The 20511-nt window shown below is 38.3% G+C and overlaps 1 protein-coding gene across 8 annotated transcripts in view; it reads right to left on the reverse strand.

Annotated features, from left to right (window-relative positions):
• CNKSR2 (connector enhancer of kinase suppressor of Ras 2) overlaps nucleotides 1-20511 on the reverse strand; it is a 212888-nt gene that overhangs the window by 77539 nt on the left and 114838 nt on the right. For all 8 annotated transcript variants that reach the window (XM_049835197.1, XM_049835195.1, XM_049835198.1 and 5 more), the window contains 4 exons: nucleotides 12212-12345; nucleotides 8634-8845; nucleotides 4674-4763; nucleotides 2862-3076 (listed from right to left, as the gene is read on the reverse strand). In XM_049835197.1, coding sequence (XP_049691154.1) covers nucleotides 2862-3076; nucleotides 4674-4763; nucleotides 8634-8845; nucleotides 12212-12345 — 651 coding nt within the window. The remainder of the gene's footprint in view (nucleotides 1-2861; nucleotides 3077-4673; nucleotides 4764-8633; nucleotides 8846-12211; nucleotides 12346-20511) is intronic.

A 20511-nucleotide genomic window follows, 5' to 3' on the forward strand; every position in this document is an offset into this window, starting at 1 on the left:
CATAGAAGCCAGGTAAACACAGGCTAACAGGTGAAAACTTCGAACAACAAGAGCAACCAGGGATTAGAACAACTTCACAAGCCTGGTGGAGTATTCGCTAGTACCGGGACCCAAGACAAACAACTGAGGCACTGCAAGGTCAACCCCAGCCACCTGGCAGGAGCTGCACTTACTCCAGGAAAATCCACTGCCTCGTGGCACGTAGCGCAGAGAGTCACAGTATTCGCTCTTCATCTGATATTCTAGTACGATGAGAATATTGACTTCTTAAAAAAAACCAAACAAATAAAACTCCAAATCAAAATCCCCAGTCTCTTTCACTACTATTAGTGCAGTTTTTGGAATTACCACTGTTCCTCTGCACTGAACTCATGCTCATCCAGAGGCTCCCACTTACAGATAATCCAAGATCTTTGTGAAAATGAGGTAGCTGATGCTTGTAAAAAAGTATTTTCTAACAGGACAGCAACTTTTTAGTGATCTTGAAGATGCAATTTGCAATTTGAGCATGAAGTATGTTCTCATTGTCCTATTTGTTATCTATAGTTTAATAAAATGGTACTGCAGTCAGACCAGAGTTCGTTGTGTTTTAGCTGTATTCCCCTGCTCTTTATTTGCTCACAGCAGTTTATTTAAGATTGTAAGAAAAGTTCCGTCCAATTTATTACAAAACCTCTGGCTCTGCTACGTGGCAAAGACATATAGCCCCATCTGCAAACTAGATTAGGGTTTCAAAGGCCAGTATCCTTGGGTGCCATCACCACGAAAAGGGAACTGTGCGGTACTGCACGGTGGCTTCCAGCGATAGCACCAGCAATATTCAGCTGTAGAGGGCTGTAAATGCTTTGTGAAGGGTTTCTTCCCATTTCTCTGGGGACAAATCAATGGCCCAAGCTCCCCCTTTCTGTTTATTTCATGCATTTTCCTTCAAAGCCAGTTAGCAGATCAAGCATTCTTCATTCTGAAGAATGAATAACTTTATTTATTTTTATAAATAAGCAAGCTCCCACTAAACTTCCAAAAATATGCTGAAGATTTAATGGCAGGATAGAGACAGACATCCTTTAATGGTAATGATGCACAAAAAGCGTTAGGAGACACTGGTGGAACTTGTGGTGTTAATGCTTCAGGTGTTTTGTGGACAGGTATCCAAAGTACGTGAAAAATGCCGGTTGTCAATTCTAAGTTTGCTGCTGCTCCACACAGTTAACTTCCACACCAGAATTTTGAAGAATCTTCCAGTTGCTATGTACATCATTTATTTTTGTACACAATTTGGAAACTAGACAGAATGGGTAATAGAGGAAAAATAGAGGAAACCAAGGAAAAACAGAGATGGCACCTTAAAAAAAAGTTTTTCTCACTGCACAGTGTCAGGAATTTAATGTATACGGATAAAGAAATGTTATTGAGAGATGAGTATGCCCTCAGTACATGGAAAGTGTTGCAAATTTACCACACTGTTCCTTACAGAGCGGAAAGTCCTCCGTTACACAAACAACTTTTCTATTTTGTTCTGTAAATATTTGATTTCAAAGGCTCTTGCACTGATTAGATTCCTTCTAGGAAAGATATTACAAAGAGGACGGTTTGGGGACACTTGAGATCTCCTTGGCTTCATGTATTAGGGAAACACTATATATCAGTCTGCCTTTGCAAATGGAAATCTCCCCGCTTACAAAACCAGCGTAACGCTAAAGCTGGAAATAATAATGCAAGAGAAAATGTTTATCATCATGCCTCAATTACTACAAATAAAAAAAAGAAAAGGAATAGCAGTTCTTGAATCTAGGGACCTGATTTAATTAAAGTGCCCCACAAGTGCGTGCTTTTAATACTAAATGACATCATCTCTGAAATCTGTCAGACTCACCTATACGCTGCAGCACACTAAGGAGTTTCGGAAGCCAGTGGACCAAGCAGTTAGATGGTGTAAAAGGATGTAAAGGCTCCATTAGTTTCAATTAATCTACACCATTTATAATGCAATAATCCATAGTGATGTTTTACAACAGGACACCAAGTTACTTGTCTCTTAATGGTTCAGTGAAGCTCCACCTGCCAGTTTTTCACAGCAGGCTTCCTGACAAGCCCACACTGCCATCTCCCTTAGACACTGGCAATCTAAATTACATATTCTTTGTTAGTATACGAAGAGAATTTCAATTGTTTCTATTGTCTTGCTGTACAGTTACTGTATGTATATTCCTCTACAATGACATCTTTTACGGAGATCTAAAACGTAAATACTTTCATGGGGTGAATGTGACAGCGTATCTAAAATATGTTGTGATCTTCTAACTCCATTTTCTAGACACATTTAAAAACTCTCAAGTTACTGCAATTTTCCTTTTACATCCTCTTCAGCAGAATCCCCTGCTTCACCTTTACTTGAGTTATTGAGGGCTGTATGTTAAAAACAGTTACGTGCATTAGGGCTCCCCTGACCAAAGGAAAACCCAACACCTCTCTCAAGTTTTCCTGCCATTATCAGGCCTTTCAAGTACCTGTAGTAAAGGGGTTGTCTGACAAGACTTAGCACACTGCAGTGACATGGATGCTGGAAAGAAGCTGCTGCTTCTTCCCTTTCCATCAGTAGCAAGTAAGTCAAGGCAGAGATACCACACTCCATTTCAAACACGGACATCTTCTAGTTAAAGGAGGTGAAACACTGGTGTCCATCCCACATTTGTAACAGCAAAATAAAGAATTCTAAAATATTCCTTTAAGATCTAGTTACTGGCCGGAGAATAGGAATCAGTGTAACAGCAGCAGTCCAAAAAAGGTTTCAACACCACTATAAAAACAAGACAGTCTCTCATCACAAGCACAGAGTGACAACTTTTGTTATTTTTACTCACATGGTACAAAGCGGTTTCTGGTCCAGGTGTGCCCATGACTTCTTGTCTCAATGAGTCCATTTGTAAACTAGGCAACAGTGAGTAATGACTTGGACTACTACTCTTGTCTCCCTTCTTTTTGGACTTTTTCCCAGTGTCCTTTTTGCTATTCCTTTGAAACATGTAGTCTTCTTGACCTATTTTCTCATTGCTCATATAGCGAAGCAATGAATTTTCTGTTGAAAGAAAAGTAACGCAAAACATCATTGTGAATTGTTGTATGTGCGTTAATCCTGCTTCCAAAATATATAATATTCTTGCTAAGATCTGTCAATTTTAACTCTTGAGGAATATTTCATTAACAAACCCCATTGCTTCTTTGGTCTGGATATAATAAGAAAGCAATCTTTTGGCAGGGAAAATTCATGATTCTTGCAGTTTAAAAGGAACAGAATATGAAAGAGTAATCACATCAGTAAATTTTGTCTTGGAGTTTTCAAACAATGAGCAATGATACACTTATGATCATACCTGTAATCTTTTTTTTAAACAAGATCCTAATGAATACAAATGATTGTGGTGCCATACATTTGAAAGTAATTTGCTTTGAACATTCATTTGAGATCATTCACCGTATCATCCGTACTTTCCCCAAACAGCCTTGCAGCATCTACCAGCTTGTAGCTGAGGGACATCCTGAGCCAGAAACAATGTCTGCAAATTTAGGAAACCTCAGCAGATTTGTCTTTCACGAACTTGTCTGGTCTTTCCTTGTATTAATGTGAACTTTTAGTATCCACCACCTCCTGGTTGTGGCAAGAGGTTCGTTAGCTTGAACCCAAAATGCACGAGGAGCCAGCTCGTTTTCTTTTTAACCAGCACTTGACGGAGACATTTCATGTCTCTCGGGTCTTGTTTCAGAAAAAACAAACAGTGACAAACCTATTTCCTGACTTCGTTCCACACAAGAGTTTATAAACCTTTACTACGTCCTGCCTAAATTCTCCCAAACTGATGATGGCCAGCCTACTGAATTGACCCCGGTTTGGAAGCCACTCCATACATGTGATCATTTTTGTTGTATCCTAAACCTTCTTCAATTCTACTCTATTCTTAAGAGGTGAAGAGACCGGAACTGCACACACACCCAGCATGAGCAAGAACTTACACAGCAGCATAAGAATACTTCTTAACCTGTCTTGTATTCTTTTCTTAATTATTCCTAACAGTGTTTCCTTTTTTGATCCCTACAGAACATTTAGTTAACATTTTAATGGAAATATCTATCATTACTGTAACTGGCAATAATAGCCATCTCAGAAGTTATCATTTTGTATGTGAAGTTATGTATCTGAGCCTCACAAACCAGAATTTTGAGGAACTTATCCTTGATGATCTTGAGGTGAATCCCATGCTTCTCTAGAATGTTTTCCATTCAGAGAGAACTCATGAAGACAGAGAAATATGATATATAATTCTCATTTAAGCATAACAATATTTATCAGTAATAACCACCCATTTGTCCTCTAATATTATAAAATTAAGGCCAGTTTCAAAATAGACTAGATAATACAGCTGAATAAATGAAATGCCGATACAAAGTTAAGCCAAACTGCAGAGCTTGGCAGTCATGATTTTCTTTTGCCTGGTTGAGCAACTTCCTCAATCCTAATAGAGGCTCTGCAAAAAAATAAGTATGCATCATGAAAGAACCCAAAACAGGTTCACAAAAATATATATCTAAGCAAGCAGCACAACGAGGTTGAAATGTATAGCTTAAAGCATGACAAAACCCATAATGCCATGTACAAGATGTGTGTTCAGATCACTTACCTCTCCTACTATCTCTTTTTATTTTATTGGGGTCTTCATAATCCCCCACCCAGTTATATTCTACTGGCATAGAAATAGGCCTTAGTTTCCCTGGAAACAGAGGAAAAAATTGAGATCATGCACTATAAGGCAGCATTAAACTAACATGCTTTAGAAGAAAGAACAATTTATGTGCTAAGCTGCTATTCTACATGGTTGCTTATGAAAGAGGATCCAGCATCGCCTCTGAAGAAGAGGTTAAGATAGGCGTTCTGTTTTCTTTAACAGACAAGAAGCAGCTAAGTATTTAATGGAATTTTTTTTAAGTTTAAAAAATAAATCCAGTGCCCTACAAAATCATCAGTGGACTGATGTTTGAGACTGACAAATGCATTCAAATTACTTTAGTTTTCACTGAACAATATCTATTTATTATTCTGGAAGCCCCTGGCACACACATGGAGAAAACTGTTTTAAAGCGCATGTGAATTGTTGGTGAGAGAAATGTGTCCACATCACTAAAGTACCTTCACAAATAGCATCTTTGCTGGTGGGCTTAAAAGATCCATCAGTGGCTGAGGAAGAAAGGAAGCAGAAAACCTCTACATGTAATTTCTTTTGTAGCATTTCATCCACAGAAAGCAAAGTACTTTACTATCAGTAAATTCACTTTGATTTCAGACAGCAAGAAACAGAAAAGCTGAAGACTATTATATCTTTTAAAGTTTGATTTGGAAGCTGCTGAATTGATTTTAAAAAATGCTGTGAACGATGATTTCTACTTAAGGATTCCACAAATATAGTTGGGAATTCAGTGAAAGTGTGTTAGGCAACTCAGTGTGGTTACTTAAAGTGGTTTGAAGGTTTTAGCAAGTTAAACAGTATATTGAAACAAAACATAGAGTAGTATAGCATATGGCACAGTATATGGCAGAATGAAAACCAAATGTTTTCACAACAAGGTCAACCCTTGCTCTTTTTTGAATTGATCTACTGGCCACAAAACCAAAAAGTAGCAGAGCTTAAAGTAAAACCTTCAGAAGTCTTGTTAATTATTTTAGTAGAAAACCCCTACATAATCGGTCTTATTCTGCATTTTTGAGGTTAAATCCATGATACACTGCAGGAGAAAGACGTGTTTATGATGAAAACAAATAATCAAACGTGTCGGTCTAGCTATTAAAGTATGGTGTCCGTGGGAAATACACCAATGCCATGCAGGCAGCATAATGGTAAAAGGTTGTATTGTTTTTTTTAAAAAATGACAAAAAAAGGTTCTGTAGAGACCACAGGATCAGGTCACAAATACATCATTGCTCAGGAAATAAAACATACATATTTAACTTCTTATTTTTCATTTCTTTTACTATTGATAGACACGTATTTCAGTCTGACTGAAGCTGGTGAGATCTGAAGCACACAGTTAAGAAGTCATTTCCTGAGTGGAGATGTATTTGGCTCATATTTATTCAATCAGAAGCAACTTTCAACAGTTACTTTTTCTAGAAATACAACTTTCTCTTCTTTGTGAAGCTGAACTCACAGTATCTTACTGAAAGGACCTGCACACTTAAAGATACAAAAGCTACATCATCATGTAAAGTCTGATTGTTATCAAAAGCTAAAGCCATAACAATTTTCTACAAAATCTCTAGCTGTTCAAAATGCATGGGTTTTGTATCTGGCAGTAAAACCGCAATGACCAAATTTGTTTCTTTCCTTAAACTCAAATTTCATTTGCCTGCTACTTCTGCTAATCTCCTTCTTGTTAACCCCCATGGATTCCCTAAAACTGTTTTCCCTGGTGACTACACTCAGGAAAATTTCTTCCTTGGGATGTGAACAGAAGCTTTCTGAGGCCAATTAGCAAAAATTACACAACAGCTGGAAGCCAGTAAGAGCATGAAAGAGAAATCTCGTTGTTAACATTGTCAAAAAATGTCAAAAGATTCCAATAAAGAAATTAAGGGCCCTATTAACCTCTCACGAAGGAGGACTGAGAAATAATTAAAAAAAAAAATTAACACCACCACATAATTAATGATGAGTACATGTTGAAAACAATTATTTCTCCAAGCCTTGGAACTCTGTTTGACCTTCTTTAGCGGGTCACCATAAGCCAGAAAAGTGTTATTGCAATTTTCCAGATTTCTGTGAAATCCTAAGGTCATGCCTAGCCACAAATCTTATGCTAACAAACGCCATGTGGGAAACTTTAGAATTTAATGCTGAAATGGTAATATTTTTAGAAAATACACTTAAATTAAATGGACTCAATGGTGTGAATTCATTAAAAAAGAAATGAGATCAAAAGTGAAAGGCTGTATAGCAAATGTGTTAAATAATCACTGATTTTCAGTGCAGTCTTTGATCCACGTATTTATAACTCTTTCTGTAACAGAAAAAAAGGCTAAAAAGCTATCCTGTAACAAAATAATGGGTTCAGTAGTCCTTGAAGAAGAAATGTGTTCTTTTTCACTCTAGACCACCAGTATTAAAATTTAACATCTGGAACAGAGAGTACATCTCTGTTAATGGAACTGACTGCATCCACCAACTGTAAGATTTGAAAAACTGGTGTAATATAAAATTGATATAGTCACTTTAAAAACTTAGCGGTTATTTTGTACACTATGGGCATGGTCAGAAAACACTTGAAAACACTTTAAAATCAAAAGAATACTGAGGATTTTGCAACAAGATTGTGTAGCTGTGTAGAAAGGGTGCATTTTATGAAAATGCATAGTTTAATGTTGTACAAGCACATTGCTCCACGTCCTGAGGATACTTTACACAGCTCAAGCTCAATTTATGTCAAGGTTCCCAGGTGATTTTGGAGCTTGGCTGCATGATGTACAAAATCTACACTTCCTTGTAAATTAAGTCGGTCTTCTTCTCAAAGGGATATGATGTCAGGATTACTGTAACAACTCCAACATACAACTTGTGCTCAGTTTAAAAATGGAAATAACATAGCAAGTAGGGTGAAAAAATATTCAAGTGTGTGCTCAGTTAATACCATAGTAGTCAAAATACATTTTTTAAACATGAGGTTTCCTTTTCATTTTCTTCTATACCCTAACAAGTCTATGACTGCACAATTTTATACTTGGCAACAGAAAACCAATTCTCCCAGTCCAAAACTGAAACAAGTTACAATACTAGCAAAGGAAGAGTTCCAACAGATTCAAGGGAAAATAACCTGGAGCATAAAGGTTTGAGGAGCAAAACTCTCACCAGAAATTGTTTCCGAGTTCTCACCCTTAGTAAGTCAAAATCCAAGATGTGGAAGTAGCATGAATACACATGTGTGTTTACATGCAAAATTCTTTCTTAGACAACATATAACCTCAAATAAAGAGGAACTGCTATATATAGGAAGTCATCACTTCCCACATAGGAAGTTACAGGATATAAATACAGTATTACAAAAAAGCATACTACCATCAGTCATACTTCATTTCTGGGACTAAAGAAAAATTATAGAGTTTTAGAGAGCAGTGCAGCATGAAAGCAGTATGTCATCACTTGGTAAATCTGAAGTGGTTTTGATCTTTAAAACTATTACACCTGGGTAAATTTTTCTAATGCTGAATTCCTAATCCTATGCAAAGCTTGCCCTTATTCCAGGAGAACAATTCCATCCTGTATTTTTAGTAAAAATATATGGGCTTCTGCCAGTTTGGCTTTTTTTTTGATAAAATTATACTGAAGTATAATCTGGAAAATTAAGCTGGTAACAAAATTATAGAACTTATATTCAGAAAAATCGTCAATATAAAACTTGTCCTCCCTGATCATAGTAATTCATTTTTTCTTGCACAGAATAAGCTCTTAGGTTGAAATTGGACAAAAGTAGTACAGAATTCTTAGCAAAATCAATGGCCGCTGAAAATATTTTCATGCTTAAGAACAAAAGCAGATGCACGAAAATCCTAAAATCAACAAATGGTGATTATCCTTATTAGATCAATGCCATACCATATGTTGGTGTGCTCTCTCTCCTTCCAGGACCACTTGTTCTTCCTTTCTCATATTCATAGCAGTATAAAACTGCATCTTCTTCAACCACATTAAAGCGCTTCCGATATTCCTGGTCAAGAAATGAGTTTGGAGATTCGGATCCTGTATGAACCGGCTTGCCGACTATATGTCTGCCAACATCATCACACGGGAGATTTCCCTTTTCATCCCTTTAGTAAACAAGAGAGGTTTTTAATAAATTGGGATAAGACATTGATCTTTTTTTTTTTACTGTGAGTATTTCAATAAACATGGGACTATGTCAGTATTCCATGCAAGCAGGAAGCAGATGCCATTGACCAACATCAGGCTCACACATCATATATATGCATATCTATGCATGTATGTGCCAGTTATCTCGCACATCTCTGCTTATTCAGTTCTTTTACAGACTGTATCCATCTTATTGGTTTCTCTTGAAAAGAATCATAGAAATAAGGCTGATGTGCAGCTACTCCTTTTTCTCGTTTTTTTGGCATCTATCTAGCATTTTGTGATATAGGGCAGAGAAATAACGTTGACCTTACTTTTTTATACTTGCATTTTTAAATACATCAGATAGTTTTAAGACATGGCTATATGGCAAGCACGGACAAAAATCAATCTAGTTCCCTACCAACTAACCCCAGAGCAAGAAGAACCAGAGACCGATGATGTACGGACATTTGACATGGTCTTGCACAATCAGTTCAGGCCTAGAAGTTGTATAGGTGCTTCCATGCAGTACCAAACGGGGCGTGCAGCACCTGATTATGGGCTGCTCTCCCAGGACAGCAACGCGTTGCAAGGCACACGCTTTGCAGTTTGTGAAGGATCCCCAAGACGATTGCTTATTCCTTCCCCGCTCCCCCACCCAACTCTCTGAAAATGCAACCTACTCAAAGGCGTCAAACAAGACCGGGGTAGGAGCCCTCTCCTCGCGCTAGATGAAGCAGGGCTCAGTAAACCTGCTGGTAGGACTGTGCCTGGAGACGGCTGCAAAAGACCTAATCAGACAGTAATTTCTGGGCAGCAAAACGCACGGGAGGCAGCCAAGATTGAAGCCGGAGCCTCGTGCCCTCGCTGGAGAGCTTCTGCCCCTCTGGAACGCCACGTGAGTTGCGAGTTGGCCCACGTGCTGACCCATGTTCCCTTGGCACCCCGAGGCTCCACCTGAGGAGAAGGCAAAGCCTCCCCGTGGGACCCAGGCAGCCACGGAGGACGAGAAACGGCCATCCCGCCGTGGGTGCGACAGCTGTACCAGCTGCGGGTATCGTCACCAGGGCGGCATGGCTTCCAGGTTTTACAATGTACTTCAAAATATCAAGTCTTTTGCTCTATTCCAGAAACAAAAGGAGGGTTTGTTTGGTCGGGGTTTTTTTTTCCCTTGGAACGGCAACAACGAACTGAGAAATAGATGCTGAACAATTTGATAATACCCCAAATAAAGACATGCTTAAATATAGTTAATCATGGACAAAAAAACCCTGATGAAATGCCAGAACAGATTACTCAGAAACACTGTACACTATGTGACAGGTTTGTGAAACAAAGTCCATTAGGATTAAGCTGATAAAAAAATATTTCCAATGTACAAAGCTTAATCTCTCTCTAAGATTACAGCTTGTACTAATGTATTATAAGATTTAATCAGAATTGGTCCAAACTACTGCATTGTCATCATCATTTAAGAAATGTTATTAATAAATAATCAAAATGTATTTTGAAGATGTCAATTTCTACAGCAGAATTTGAAAACTTCCGAGCAGTGAATATTCACTAAAAATACTTCAAAAAAAAAGGATGCATTTCTTATCAAATAAAAGTATTTTTGTGGTGGTAAACATGATCAGGAACAGTACAAAGGCACTACTTCTTTTTAGATAGTATAGTTTCAGGAGCAACAGGTCTTTACCATAAAACTACCACATTCAAAAGGAAACCTGAGACTATGTTTTGGTTGGGGTTTCTTTTTGCAGCTTTTTTACGTTAATGGGTTAGAATTAAATACTTGATTTGTTTTCTGTAGATTTTCCAAAAACCATGTCCTTAAAATATTTACATAGATATAACAAAATAATGTTATCAGAGAGATAAGACACATTCAATCCCTATGAACAATCAAGTGTCATGACTGACAATGTTTTTATTTAATTAGAAGAAAAAAAAAATAGTGAACTAGACTATGTATTCTGTTTGTCTCTTTGTCACTTCAAGACAGGTACTAGAGTAATCATGTTAGCAAGTTCAACTGCATTATATGTGTCACATCTGAAATATAAAGGCGGTTTGGGTTTGGGTGGGGGTTTTTTCCCAAGAAATAAAAGCCAAGCCAGGTAACAGACAAGGCAGGGATGAGGAAGGAACATGGGACTCAACTTATGGCTTCACAAAAGTCTTGTGACATCATCTAAACCATGAAGTGCAAAGTCACTCTTTTGCCCTCGAAGGTTTTTCATATCTCTGAAGAGTAAGAATTTATCCTAGAATCACAACTCCTCCCCACTAGGCAAGTTAATTTGCCATATACCTCACTCTTGGATAACCTCCAGGAAAGTCTTGTCAGTGTCAGGTCATACATCTTATTAATTGGCTAGAAGAGTTACTGATAAGAAAGTCTAAGAAAAATTCAGCTGCAAGAAACTCAGGTACAAGGAAGGACATGCTGCCCTTACAACCATTGCAAGGAAGTTATCTAAAAGATTTAAAAATACGTTGACTGGACGTACCATAGCCTGCACCTAAGAACATGGAAGCTTTAAAAACACTGGTTCCTATTAAATACGTTCCTAGACCTCTGGGTAGCTGCTTCCATATAATTTATAGGCCATCATTCTCTCACAATTTTAGGAAAGCAACATCTGCGTACATTACGGAATTACACTGAATCATCTGAGGTTGTGTAAAGGTAGGGTGATGAATTTGTAAGGAGGATCTGCTGCTTTTCTGGCCCAGCAAGCCCAGAGACCTGGGAGAGATGGAAATGCCTGTTCCAGGTGGCAGGTCAGAGTAGCAGATGTGTTTACAGAGAACAGCATGGTCACTGCAGCATCTAGCAGAGTGGCCACACTACAACGCAATCCTGAAATTTGCTCTAACGCTATCAAATCAAATACGTCAAAAAAAGAAAACGCTATGGCAGAACAGAAAAAAAAGTCAAAAGTTTCTTGCTTTTAGCTCAGCCTCCCTTGTTGCATCATGGTTATTGGGCAAGGAGACAGATATGAACTCTTTTCCTAGTTATACATTCAGGGTTTTGGGTAATTTTTTGCTCTTCTGAAATAGGATGAGGCTGTTACAGACAACAGATTATCCCGTATTTGAGAAAATAGGGTACCGAACCTTCTTTTCTAAAGCCTACTGTCTGTTTTGCAGGCAAGACACTGATTCACATAGTTGTGGGTTTGATTCAACATATCTACCCTTAATAACCAGTTCACCTGCAAAATTATCAGCCTAATGCCGCAGGACAGGCTGATAAGTGGGTGGGAACAGAATGGTCAGTTACTTTACAAACATTTTTTACATTGAATTGTACCTGAAATGATCTTTTTTACCTTGGAACATAAGGTTCTGTTGGAGGAGGGGGTATGTAGAGATCCTGAAGGGCAGAGCTGTCTCTTTTTGTAGGTGTGCTGATAGTGCTGGATGGCGTAGCAACACTGCTTGTAGGACTCCTAGGAATAAGAGGCTGGTTCAAAAGAGAAAGAAAAACAATCAAGATTATCCTTCTATACTATACATTTTTATTTGAAAAAGCTATGAACATTCTATAGTTCAGAAAGTTAAAGAAATAGTTAACAGTTCTAAAGTTTTGTGTGCTTTTAAACTGAGTGAAAAACCACTCACGCTAAGGAGACAGATCTGCGAATGGACGTGTATTGCACTTACAAAAATGACTCCTCTGATTACATCTTTCTCCCTTTTGCACAGCAAGATTATTGCAAATGCCCATAAAAAATAGTAATCAGTAGGGCCACTGGTGAAATCTTAATGAGCAAATAACATACAAAATCCAGTGAATTCCTTAATTAAACTAACATTGTAAAGAAAAAGTCTAGTGTTTACAGTAAAAGGTGCATAAGCAGGCCTTAAATTGAATGTCATCTCCCCCCATCTGCTCTACAGCTTAAGAATTAGCTTAAGTAAAAGCTTCAGTTTATGTCTGCAGATGCTGTAAAATCAGGTACTGCGTCCTCAGAGCACACACGCTATGAGACAGAATAAATTGGAGATTATTCTTCTTCTTCACTCCCCTGGGCACACTCCTCACAAAGTAACATTTACTCACAGGTAAGTTGTACACTTCTTGCAGAAAAACCATGCATTCTAGTTATCGTTCCAGTCCAAATAGGATCCTTCCTCTTAATCACATCTCCCTCTCTCATGAATTAGGCACCCCTTTTTCTTCCTCAACTATCTTGGCTAGCTGAATAATGACCAACCATTTGAAGACTTTATTAAATCACTGTAGGGCTGGAAATTACAGAAAGATTTTCTAATGGTCTCTATACAGATGCAGAAAAATGAAATGAGAAGAAAACTTTGCTTTAGTCTACTTAATAATATGTGTGCCTAATAACAAAAGCCTTATGTTGCCTTGGCTTGTGTGATAGGTAAACTCATGCAGAAGAAAAAGAAAAATGGCAAACCAGCAAGTACAACAGCATCTTCATATACCCTAACATTAGTCTAATATTAAACAAATGCTGAGTTTTGCTTTGGAAGAGTTCTTTCCCCTCCATCTTTTTGGAAGGGAACACCTTGAAGAAAGAAGCGTTGGGATTAAAGACAGTTCACCATACCTATAGCTTCTGACCTAAGTAACTACTGGAAGACACAAACATTTCACGTTGTATTGATAGCAGAGAAGCTCTAAATACTGACTGAACAAGTGCGTAGGAAGAACCTTCTGCCAGCACTATTAAGAATACTTTGTGACAGACCAAGAGGGCATTCCTGTGCAGAATAACCAGTTCTCATTTTCTAGATATTAGGCCTGGCACTGTAGCAGTATACCTATACTGCAGAAAACCTCGAGTTAAACAGCAAGAACTTTTTCAAAATGTTGGCCTTTCGTAAGCTAGCAATGAGGCATTCAAATTTATGCTTATCAAGAAAAGCCCCCACCATTGTGTTACTTTTTTTCAATCTGTATGCAAGAATAACGCATGCCACCTAGGAAACGTCATCCTTTAGGCAGTTACTGCCTTGTTTTAGGAACAGAGCTCTGTTAGATGTTGTTTAACTCAAACAAAATAAGATGTATGCTTAAAGTCTCTTGTTAAAACTTTGCAAATTCCCTTTCAGAGCAACAGGTATAAACTGACACAAGTTTTCTCTTTCTGAATGTTAGAAAACCACCTCCTGAAAAACAGTGATACTGCTAAATTCCTTCCTTGCTCGATAGAGTTAACATGAATATTCTGTAGCCAGGCCAATGAAGGACTGCCAGTATTTGCAGGAAGAGAGGGAGAAAGACACACACACAAAACCAGACAGATAAAAGACTTTACAACCACTAAAAACGAGACAAGTCTGCAAAAATAAGAATAAAGTTGGTGGCAAAACTGGGTAAAAAAGCAAAAAAACTAACAAAACCCCTCTTTCAGAGAAACAAAAATCTTATCCTTTAAATTTTCACCGTGACACCATAGCCACAGATGTTCTTGAACCACTTACTAAGACACTGGTTATTTCCTTTCTGATACCTTGCACTTCTATGACAAGAACACTTTGTGGCTTGCCGAGTAGCCTATAGAATTAATTTTCTTTGTAAGTCAAAAGACTTGTGTGACCCAGCCCGTGTTTACACTTGTTAAGCCCAGGCTGTTGTTGTTCATGGCTCATACTAGCAAGAGCACTGAGAAGGCGGCAAGCTGGATCCATGGATTTGCTCTTCTGCACTCTGGCTGGGGAAGACGACAGTCCTTTACTTTTCCTGCATGAATAGGTAGATAAGAGGAAAGGGGCCCTAGAGACTAGCCTGATGCTAATCAATGGGAGTTTATGGTTTATGTCACATAAGGAAAATCATGCTCAAGCATAGCAGTGACCTGGACTTACAACAGGTTGATGAGCATTCAGTGGTCCTGACCAGCTGCTGGAGGGCTAGAGGACACAGATAAAAAATTTCCCTTGTGTTACAGCCTGGAATACCTGGGCTTAACTATTGAAATACTAATGATATGGGGCTAATTTCTGAAAAAAAAGTTTTTGCCAAGTCTGAGGATTCTACTGGGTGACTTCACACCTCACCGGTCTCTGCTAAGACACAGCCCAGAGATACAGGTCAGTTTGTCCTCCAGAACAGTTTGCTGGAAGATGCTGGAAATCAGTTGAGGTTTGTGCGTCTCTGACAAATGCATATTTTGGTTCATCTTTTGGCTTGGCAAGGTAGTTAGAACAGCGAGTGCAAGAAGAAGAAATGGCATTCACAGAAGAACACACGTTACCCAGCTACCTGAAGGTAAAAGGTTTCCCTCAAACTGTTCCCATGTCAGACACTGTCAGAGGTGAAATTGCAGTGCAATTGGTGAGAGTCTGAACAACTGTGGTATCTCACAGTATGGCAATGTGGGTAGACCTTCCCAGGCACCTGGAGCTCCCAAAGGGATAGAAACTGTAATACAACCTAGAACAAGTAGGAGCACAATCCTGCACGATTGTCTCAAAACATACTAGGATGTCTCGTATTTTTTCCACATTTGGGTCATATTGCCAAAGTCAACTTTCCAGCTTATTTCCACAAAACCAGAAAAGCTGTGTAACTAGGTAAAAAGGAGAAATCAAAATTTAAAAATACGTCACCACTTTTTTTTTTTAAAAAAAATATATTATCACCACTTCACCAGTAAATCAGTAGCTCAGTAAGAACGGCTACACAGTAAAATGGTCTCTCCTGGTAGTAGCTCAACACACTGAGAGCATTGCTGTAACTACCACCTTGTGCTGTAGGAGTTCAGCTTTCATTTTATAAAGAATTAGAAGTCTTCAGGCCCTCCTGGTTGAAGAGAGACCCTTCAGAAAATGGCCTGCAGGTAGGGTGCATCCGCATGGCATTTTGCATTGCAATTTAGAGAGGCCCCAACCATTCAGTTCAAGTCAATCTGTGTCCCTGCAAGTAAATCGGCTCATGTAGCTCTCCAGTTCAATAGCAGCCATTCAGTGGACCGTATGCAGGCACATTGAATGGAAAAACACATGGAACTCCATTCAAGTATTTCTGAATTGGATGCCTTGGAGATCAGCGTTATCCCCGAGTTAATTCTCTTCCAAACTAGAGCTTTTTCCTGCTGCAGTCCCTTTCAGTAAGCTGGCCAGGGCAAATAGGATTGCTGAAACAGCAATAAAACTAAAAAGTTTTCAGGTCCAAAGAGTTAAATACATGACCCATGGGAATAGCCTGACAGAGACAGTTTAGAAGTTACATAGCAAAACTGGAATAGCCTCAAAAATGTCCAACAAAAGATCCTGCATCAATCTTAACCCACAATGACAGACACAAAATCCATATTTCAATACAGTTTGGAGTACTATTTCTCAAACATTTTGGATGAACCATCTTCCTTCAGGATAATTAGTCTTCGTGGCCCCTTTCCCAAATTGTCAGTTGGCCAGGGAACAGATAACCAACTATCTTTACTTAGAGCAGCTCCGTTTCTCTAACACAGGGAAATAAGGAGTCCCCGTGCGTACTGACTGACAGCACGCAGACACTGAACTCCCTGCGCTCCTCCAGACGCGGTTCTGTCCCCGGTTAGCTCTGCCCTGCGGCCCCCAACTCCCTCTGGCTCCCAGGACCTATTGCTGCTTTTGCCACCCCCAATCCTGAAGGAACAGAGGGTGCCCCCAGTAAACCAGCGTATAATTTTTGCTTTTTCTCTCTAAACAATGAAAGTAATTAATATTTAATATATACTATCTAAAATTCTTTTTCATGTTTTTTTAAAAAACACTTTGAACCTTTCATTAACTCCCTTGGAAGCTGCAATATATAGTTTGAGAAACATTGCTCCAGAAAGAGACACAATTTTAAAAAATATAAGCAAAACCAATACAAAATTTTAAGTGGTAATATCTTTATACAGTATTTGCATCAGTAAACAGATTTTACTCCTAATATATTTTTCATATTGGATCAAGGTTATGACAATTTATTGAACAGAATTCTTCTAATAAAATGAACTTTTTATAAGACCAACCATGGCATGAAGTAATGAAATACTATAACTAATTCACACGCTGTAGGAAAACCCAGTCAGAATCCATTTTAACAGTGCTGCAAAGAATGCCCGGTTCCCATGTAGTTAAAAGGCAATTAAGCAACTGAAGAGCAAACAAGTTAGTATTTTATTCAGATTTAATGATAAAGAAGTGTGAGGTCACTCATTCTAATCATAAATGAGGAAAACTGAATATAGCATTGTCTCTAGATGAATGAAGAAGGCCATATAATCAAGTAAGGAAAAATACTAAATAAAAATAATAAAAGTAGCATTTTTCTCTCAAACCAAGGACTGTTCTTATTGTTGCTGTTACTTTTTAGGAGGCTGAAAAGCTGAATATATCACAGTGCAGATATGATGCATATCTAATCCAAAATAAAGTCTGCTTAAAAAACTACAGGTACTGAAATCTTGATGGTTTTATAACAGTACAATTTAATCACATACAAAACAGTACAGTGAACTATTTTAAATATACAAAAGGTGACATTTAAGGAAGCTTGGTGAAGAGTGTGACAGAGTGTTTAAGAGGGGTCGGAAGGTTTTTTTCCAAGTCACCACACAAGTCGTGGCTGTCAGCTGGACCTGCCCCAACGTCCCTGACACGGGGAAGAGCCTTTTCACCGACAGCGGCAGGGTGTCGTCCAAATGAGCTGAAGCATGGCAACATGTTGCTCTACACCACTCCTTTTCTGTATTACAAAGAAACTGGATGAAGAGTCTTCCACACTGTATTAACAAAGCATTTTCCAGAAGGCAAAGGAGGACTTTGCAGCTAGCTTCTCGCTAGCGTGATGATAGCAGCTTACATAGGATTTCATGCGCTTCAGAAAGCTTCTCTATCGAACCTTCCACCCTTGTTCAAACAGCACTTTGGGGAGCCTCCCTTTGAAACCTCCCCAAAATAACACAAACTGGAAAGGAGAAATAAAACAGACAATCAAGAGTAGAGGACATTTATTTAAGTTCGGTTTGAAGCAGACAAAAATTTGGAGAGTTCAAAGAAAATTAAGTCACCTCTTTGTCAAGTAAGGAAAATAAAAAACCTAAAGGTTAAACTCAATTGGTTTGTTCACCACATTCAGTAGCAGTCAGAAATACAAATGTTGCAATCTGAAATATCATTCCAGGCTTTCACACAGCAGATCAGAGTTATCAGAAAAAGTAACTGAAAGGCGAATTTAGTAAGATTTGTCTTGCAGGAATAGCATCTTAATATTTATGGTACAATACCTTATTAATGAATACCTTCAACTGCAAAGGCAACCACAAAATTCCTCAAGGCCACAGCTGCCTAATTGAAATGTTATAAAAGCAATAACGAGAAACACAGACTGAAAAATCCCATGACTTCACAAACTCAGACATGATTTCAGAATGTATCAAGGGAGCACTTTGATTATCTGCAAGAAGTTGGATACTGATGGATATTAAAACAGACAATCATCAAGTGACTGAAAACAAAGAAAACCACCCCAGCACTTCCTTCCATCAGGACACAAGGGGAAAAAAAGGATGTTTCTCTTTCTGTACTGATTGACCTTAGAGCTAGAATTAATGCACTTGTAAATACAAACTCATTATGTAATGGTGCATAGTATAGCCATAGGCTAATTGTATTACTTTACTGTACATCAAGCCATTCAACATCAGTTTCAGGACAGCTACACAGGATGCATAATTCTTCTTCTTTCTTTCCCCTAACCTTTCATATTTATTCTAAGGATAAGAATATTTGTGAAAAGAATGAATATACCACATTTCTGCTAAAAGGAAAAAAAAGCCAAAGAATTAACCAATAATTAGATAGACTGCATTTAACTCCTAATTCATGACAAGATTGCGATGTGAAGGCAGAGCTGTTCAAGGTAAACCACTGAACATTCTAAGAAGTATTTATGCCAATTAGTAGCCAGTTAATATCCGAATGGTCTAAAAACGTTTTGCACACTCGGACACCATGAACATTTGGCTGGCATATGGCTAATCTAGATCACTAACAGTGGACAGCAAGCTCTTAAAAAATTCATTATCAGAATGCATAATTTAATTACCAGGATGCCCTGTCACTCACACACCAAACTGCTCGATACACTGGTAGTACCTGCATACTGCCTGAACTGGAAGACTCATCGAGCACTTTCCCAGTTTACAGGCAGACTTAGTATCTCCCCATCAGGTCCAGTTTTTCCTGTAGCTGCAAACGGCAAACTTCATGTTCTTACGTACAATTACTGACTGAACAAGCAGAATGCAATTTGCCAATAATGCCTCAACATTATTCACTTTCAGCTAACATTAAGTTTTGAAGGCTCTCAATTAAAACATCCCAACGTAAATCTCAATGTAAATGAATCTCTTAATTTAATTCACTGAAATATTTACCTTCTACATTCGCTGCAACAGCTGTTAACCATATTCATTGGTGGGGTGCATACAAAAACTCAGTCTCTGGTTTTGTGCCAGCCTCCTCCTTACATTAGGGCAAACTTCCACCTTCCCACCTCACTGATTGCAATTTGGTTAGGATGACACACCGCATTTTTCCTCTGTTCACTTCATTTGTGGAACCAAAACAACAACAGCAGCCAGTTTGCAGGTCCTAATTCCCATTTTAGCAGAATATCATCCCCATATCTTGTTCTAGAGTCTTTTGAATATTTTGCTCATATTTTGTACTTTAACAGAATTACTACTGAGTCATAATTTCCTTATAGCTTGTGTCTGTTGAATAAAACATATCGTTCAATTAACTAACTTAGTTCTGGCATGACAGCACAATTATAACATTCTCAATTATTTCATGACACCCTGATACAGGAAAACAAGTTATCATAATTTCCCCTGCTTCCAAAGGTGATGGAAATACTGCTTTTCCTCACGGTTTTTTTAGCTACTTGCTATCACTTTCCCCGTCCTCTCACACTGCCTCCCAAGCTCCTATTAAAGAACAGCACCCTTGCGTGCATCAGGATCATAAGAAATTTCAGAACAGCCATAGGGCAAATCGCAATTACAAAACTTACAGTTTTTCTGATGATTTTTTCAGAAATTTTTGAAGTAAATTCTGTTCAATAAACATAATTTCTTCATATTTTTAAAAGCTATAAAATTACACCACACTGACTGCTTTTGCTACTTGTCCTTAATCAAACATACAGTACCGATTTCACACTTAGGCTACATTTTAACTTTAACATCAGCTGACTTAACATCTGTTCACCCCTGATCTGCATAAATTAACAACAGACATCTCCACATTATGCAGCTTCTGAAGTTTGTCTTCACCCTGGAGCTTTTTCGACACTCAGTCTACTTAAGAAAACTGTTGTTTCTCACACTAAGATCGTAAGTTACAACAGACACACATATGCACGCTGCACACATAAGTGTTGAATGAGGTTCTGGTCTTTTCCCGGTGTCATGTTTGATAAAATCAGAACAATATCATCGTGATACCAGAATTATACCTCTAAAGTTTAACAGTATCTCAATTTGTACTCATATTAGCCTTAAAAAGATTCATATTTCCTATTCTATCAGAACCCCCCCCACACCAAAACCAATACTCCCGTGATCCCCACTCCCCAAACCTGTAAGGTCACAGAAATCCCCCATATAGGGTCAGT

This window comes from Accipiter gentilis, chromosome 32, assembly GCF_929443795.1.
Source record: "Accipiter gentilis chromosome 32, bAccGen1.1, whole genome shotgun sequence".
NCBI lineage: Eukaryota > Metazoa > Chordata > Aves > Accipitriformes > Accipitridae > Astur > Astur gentilis.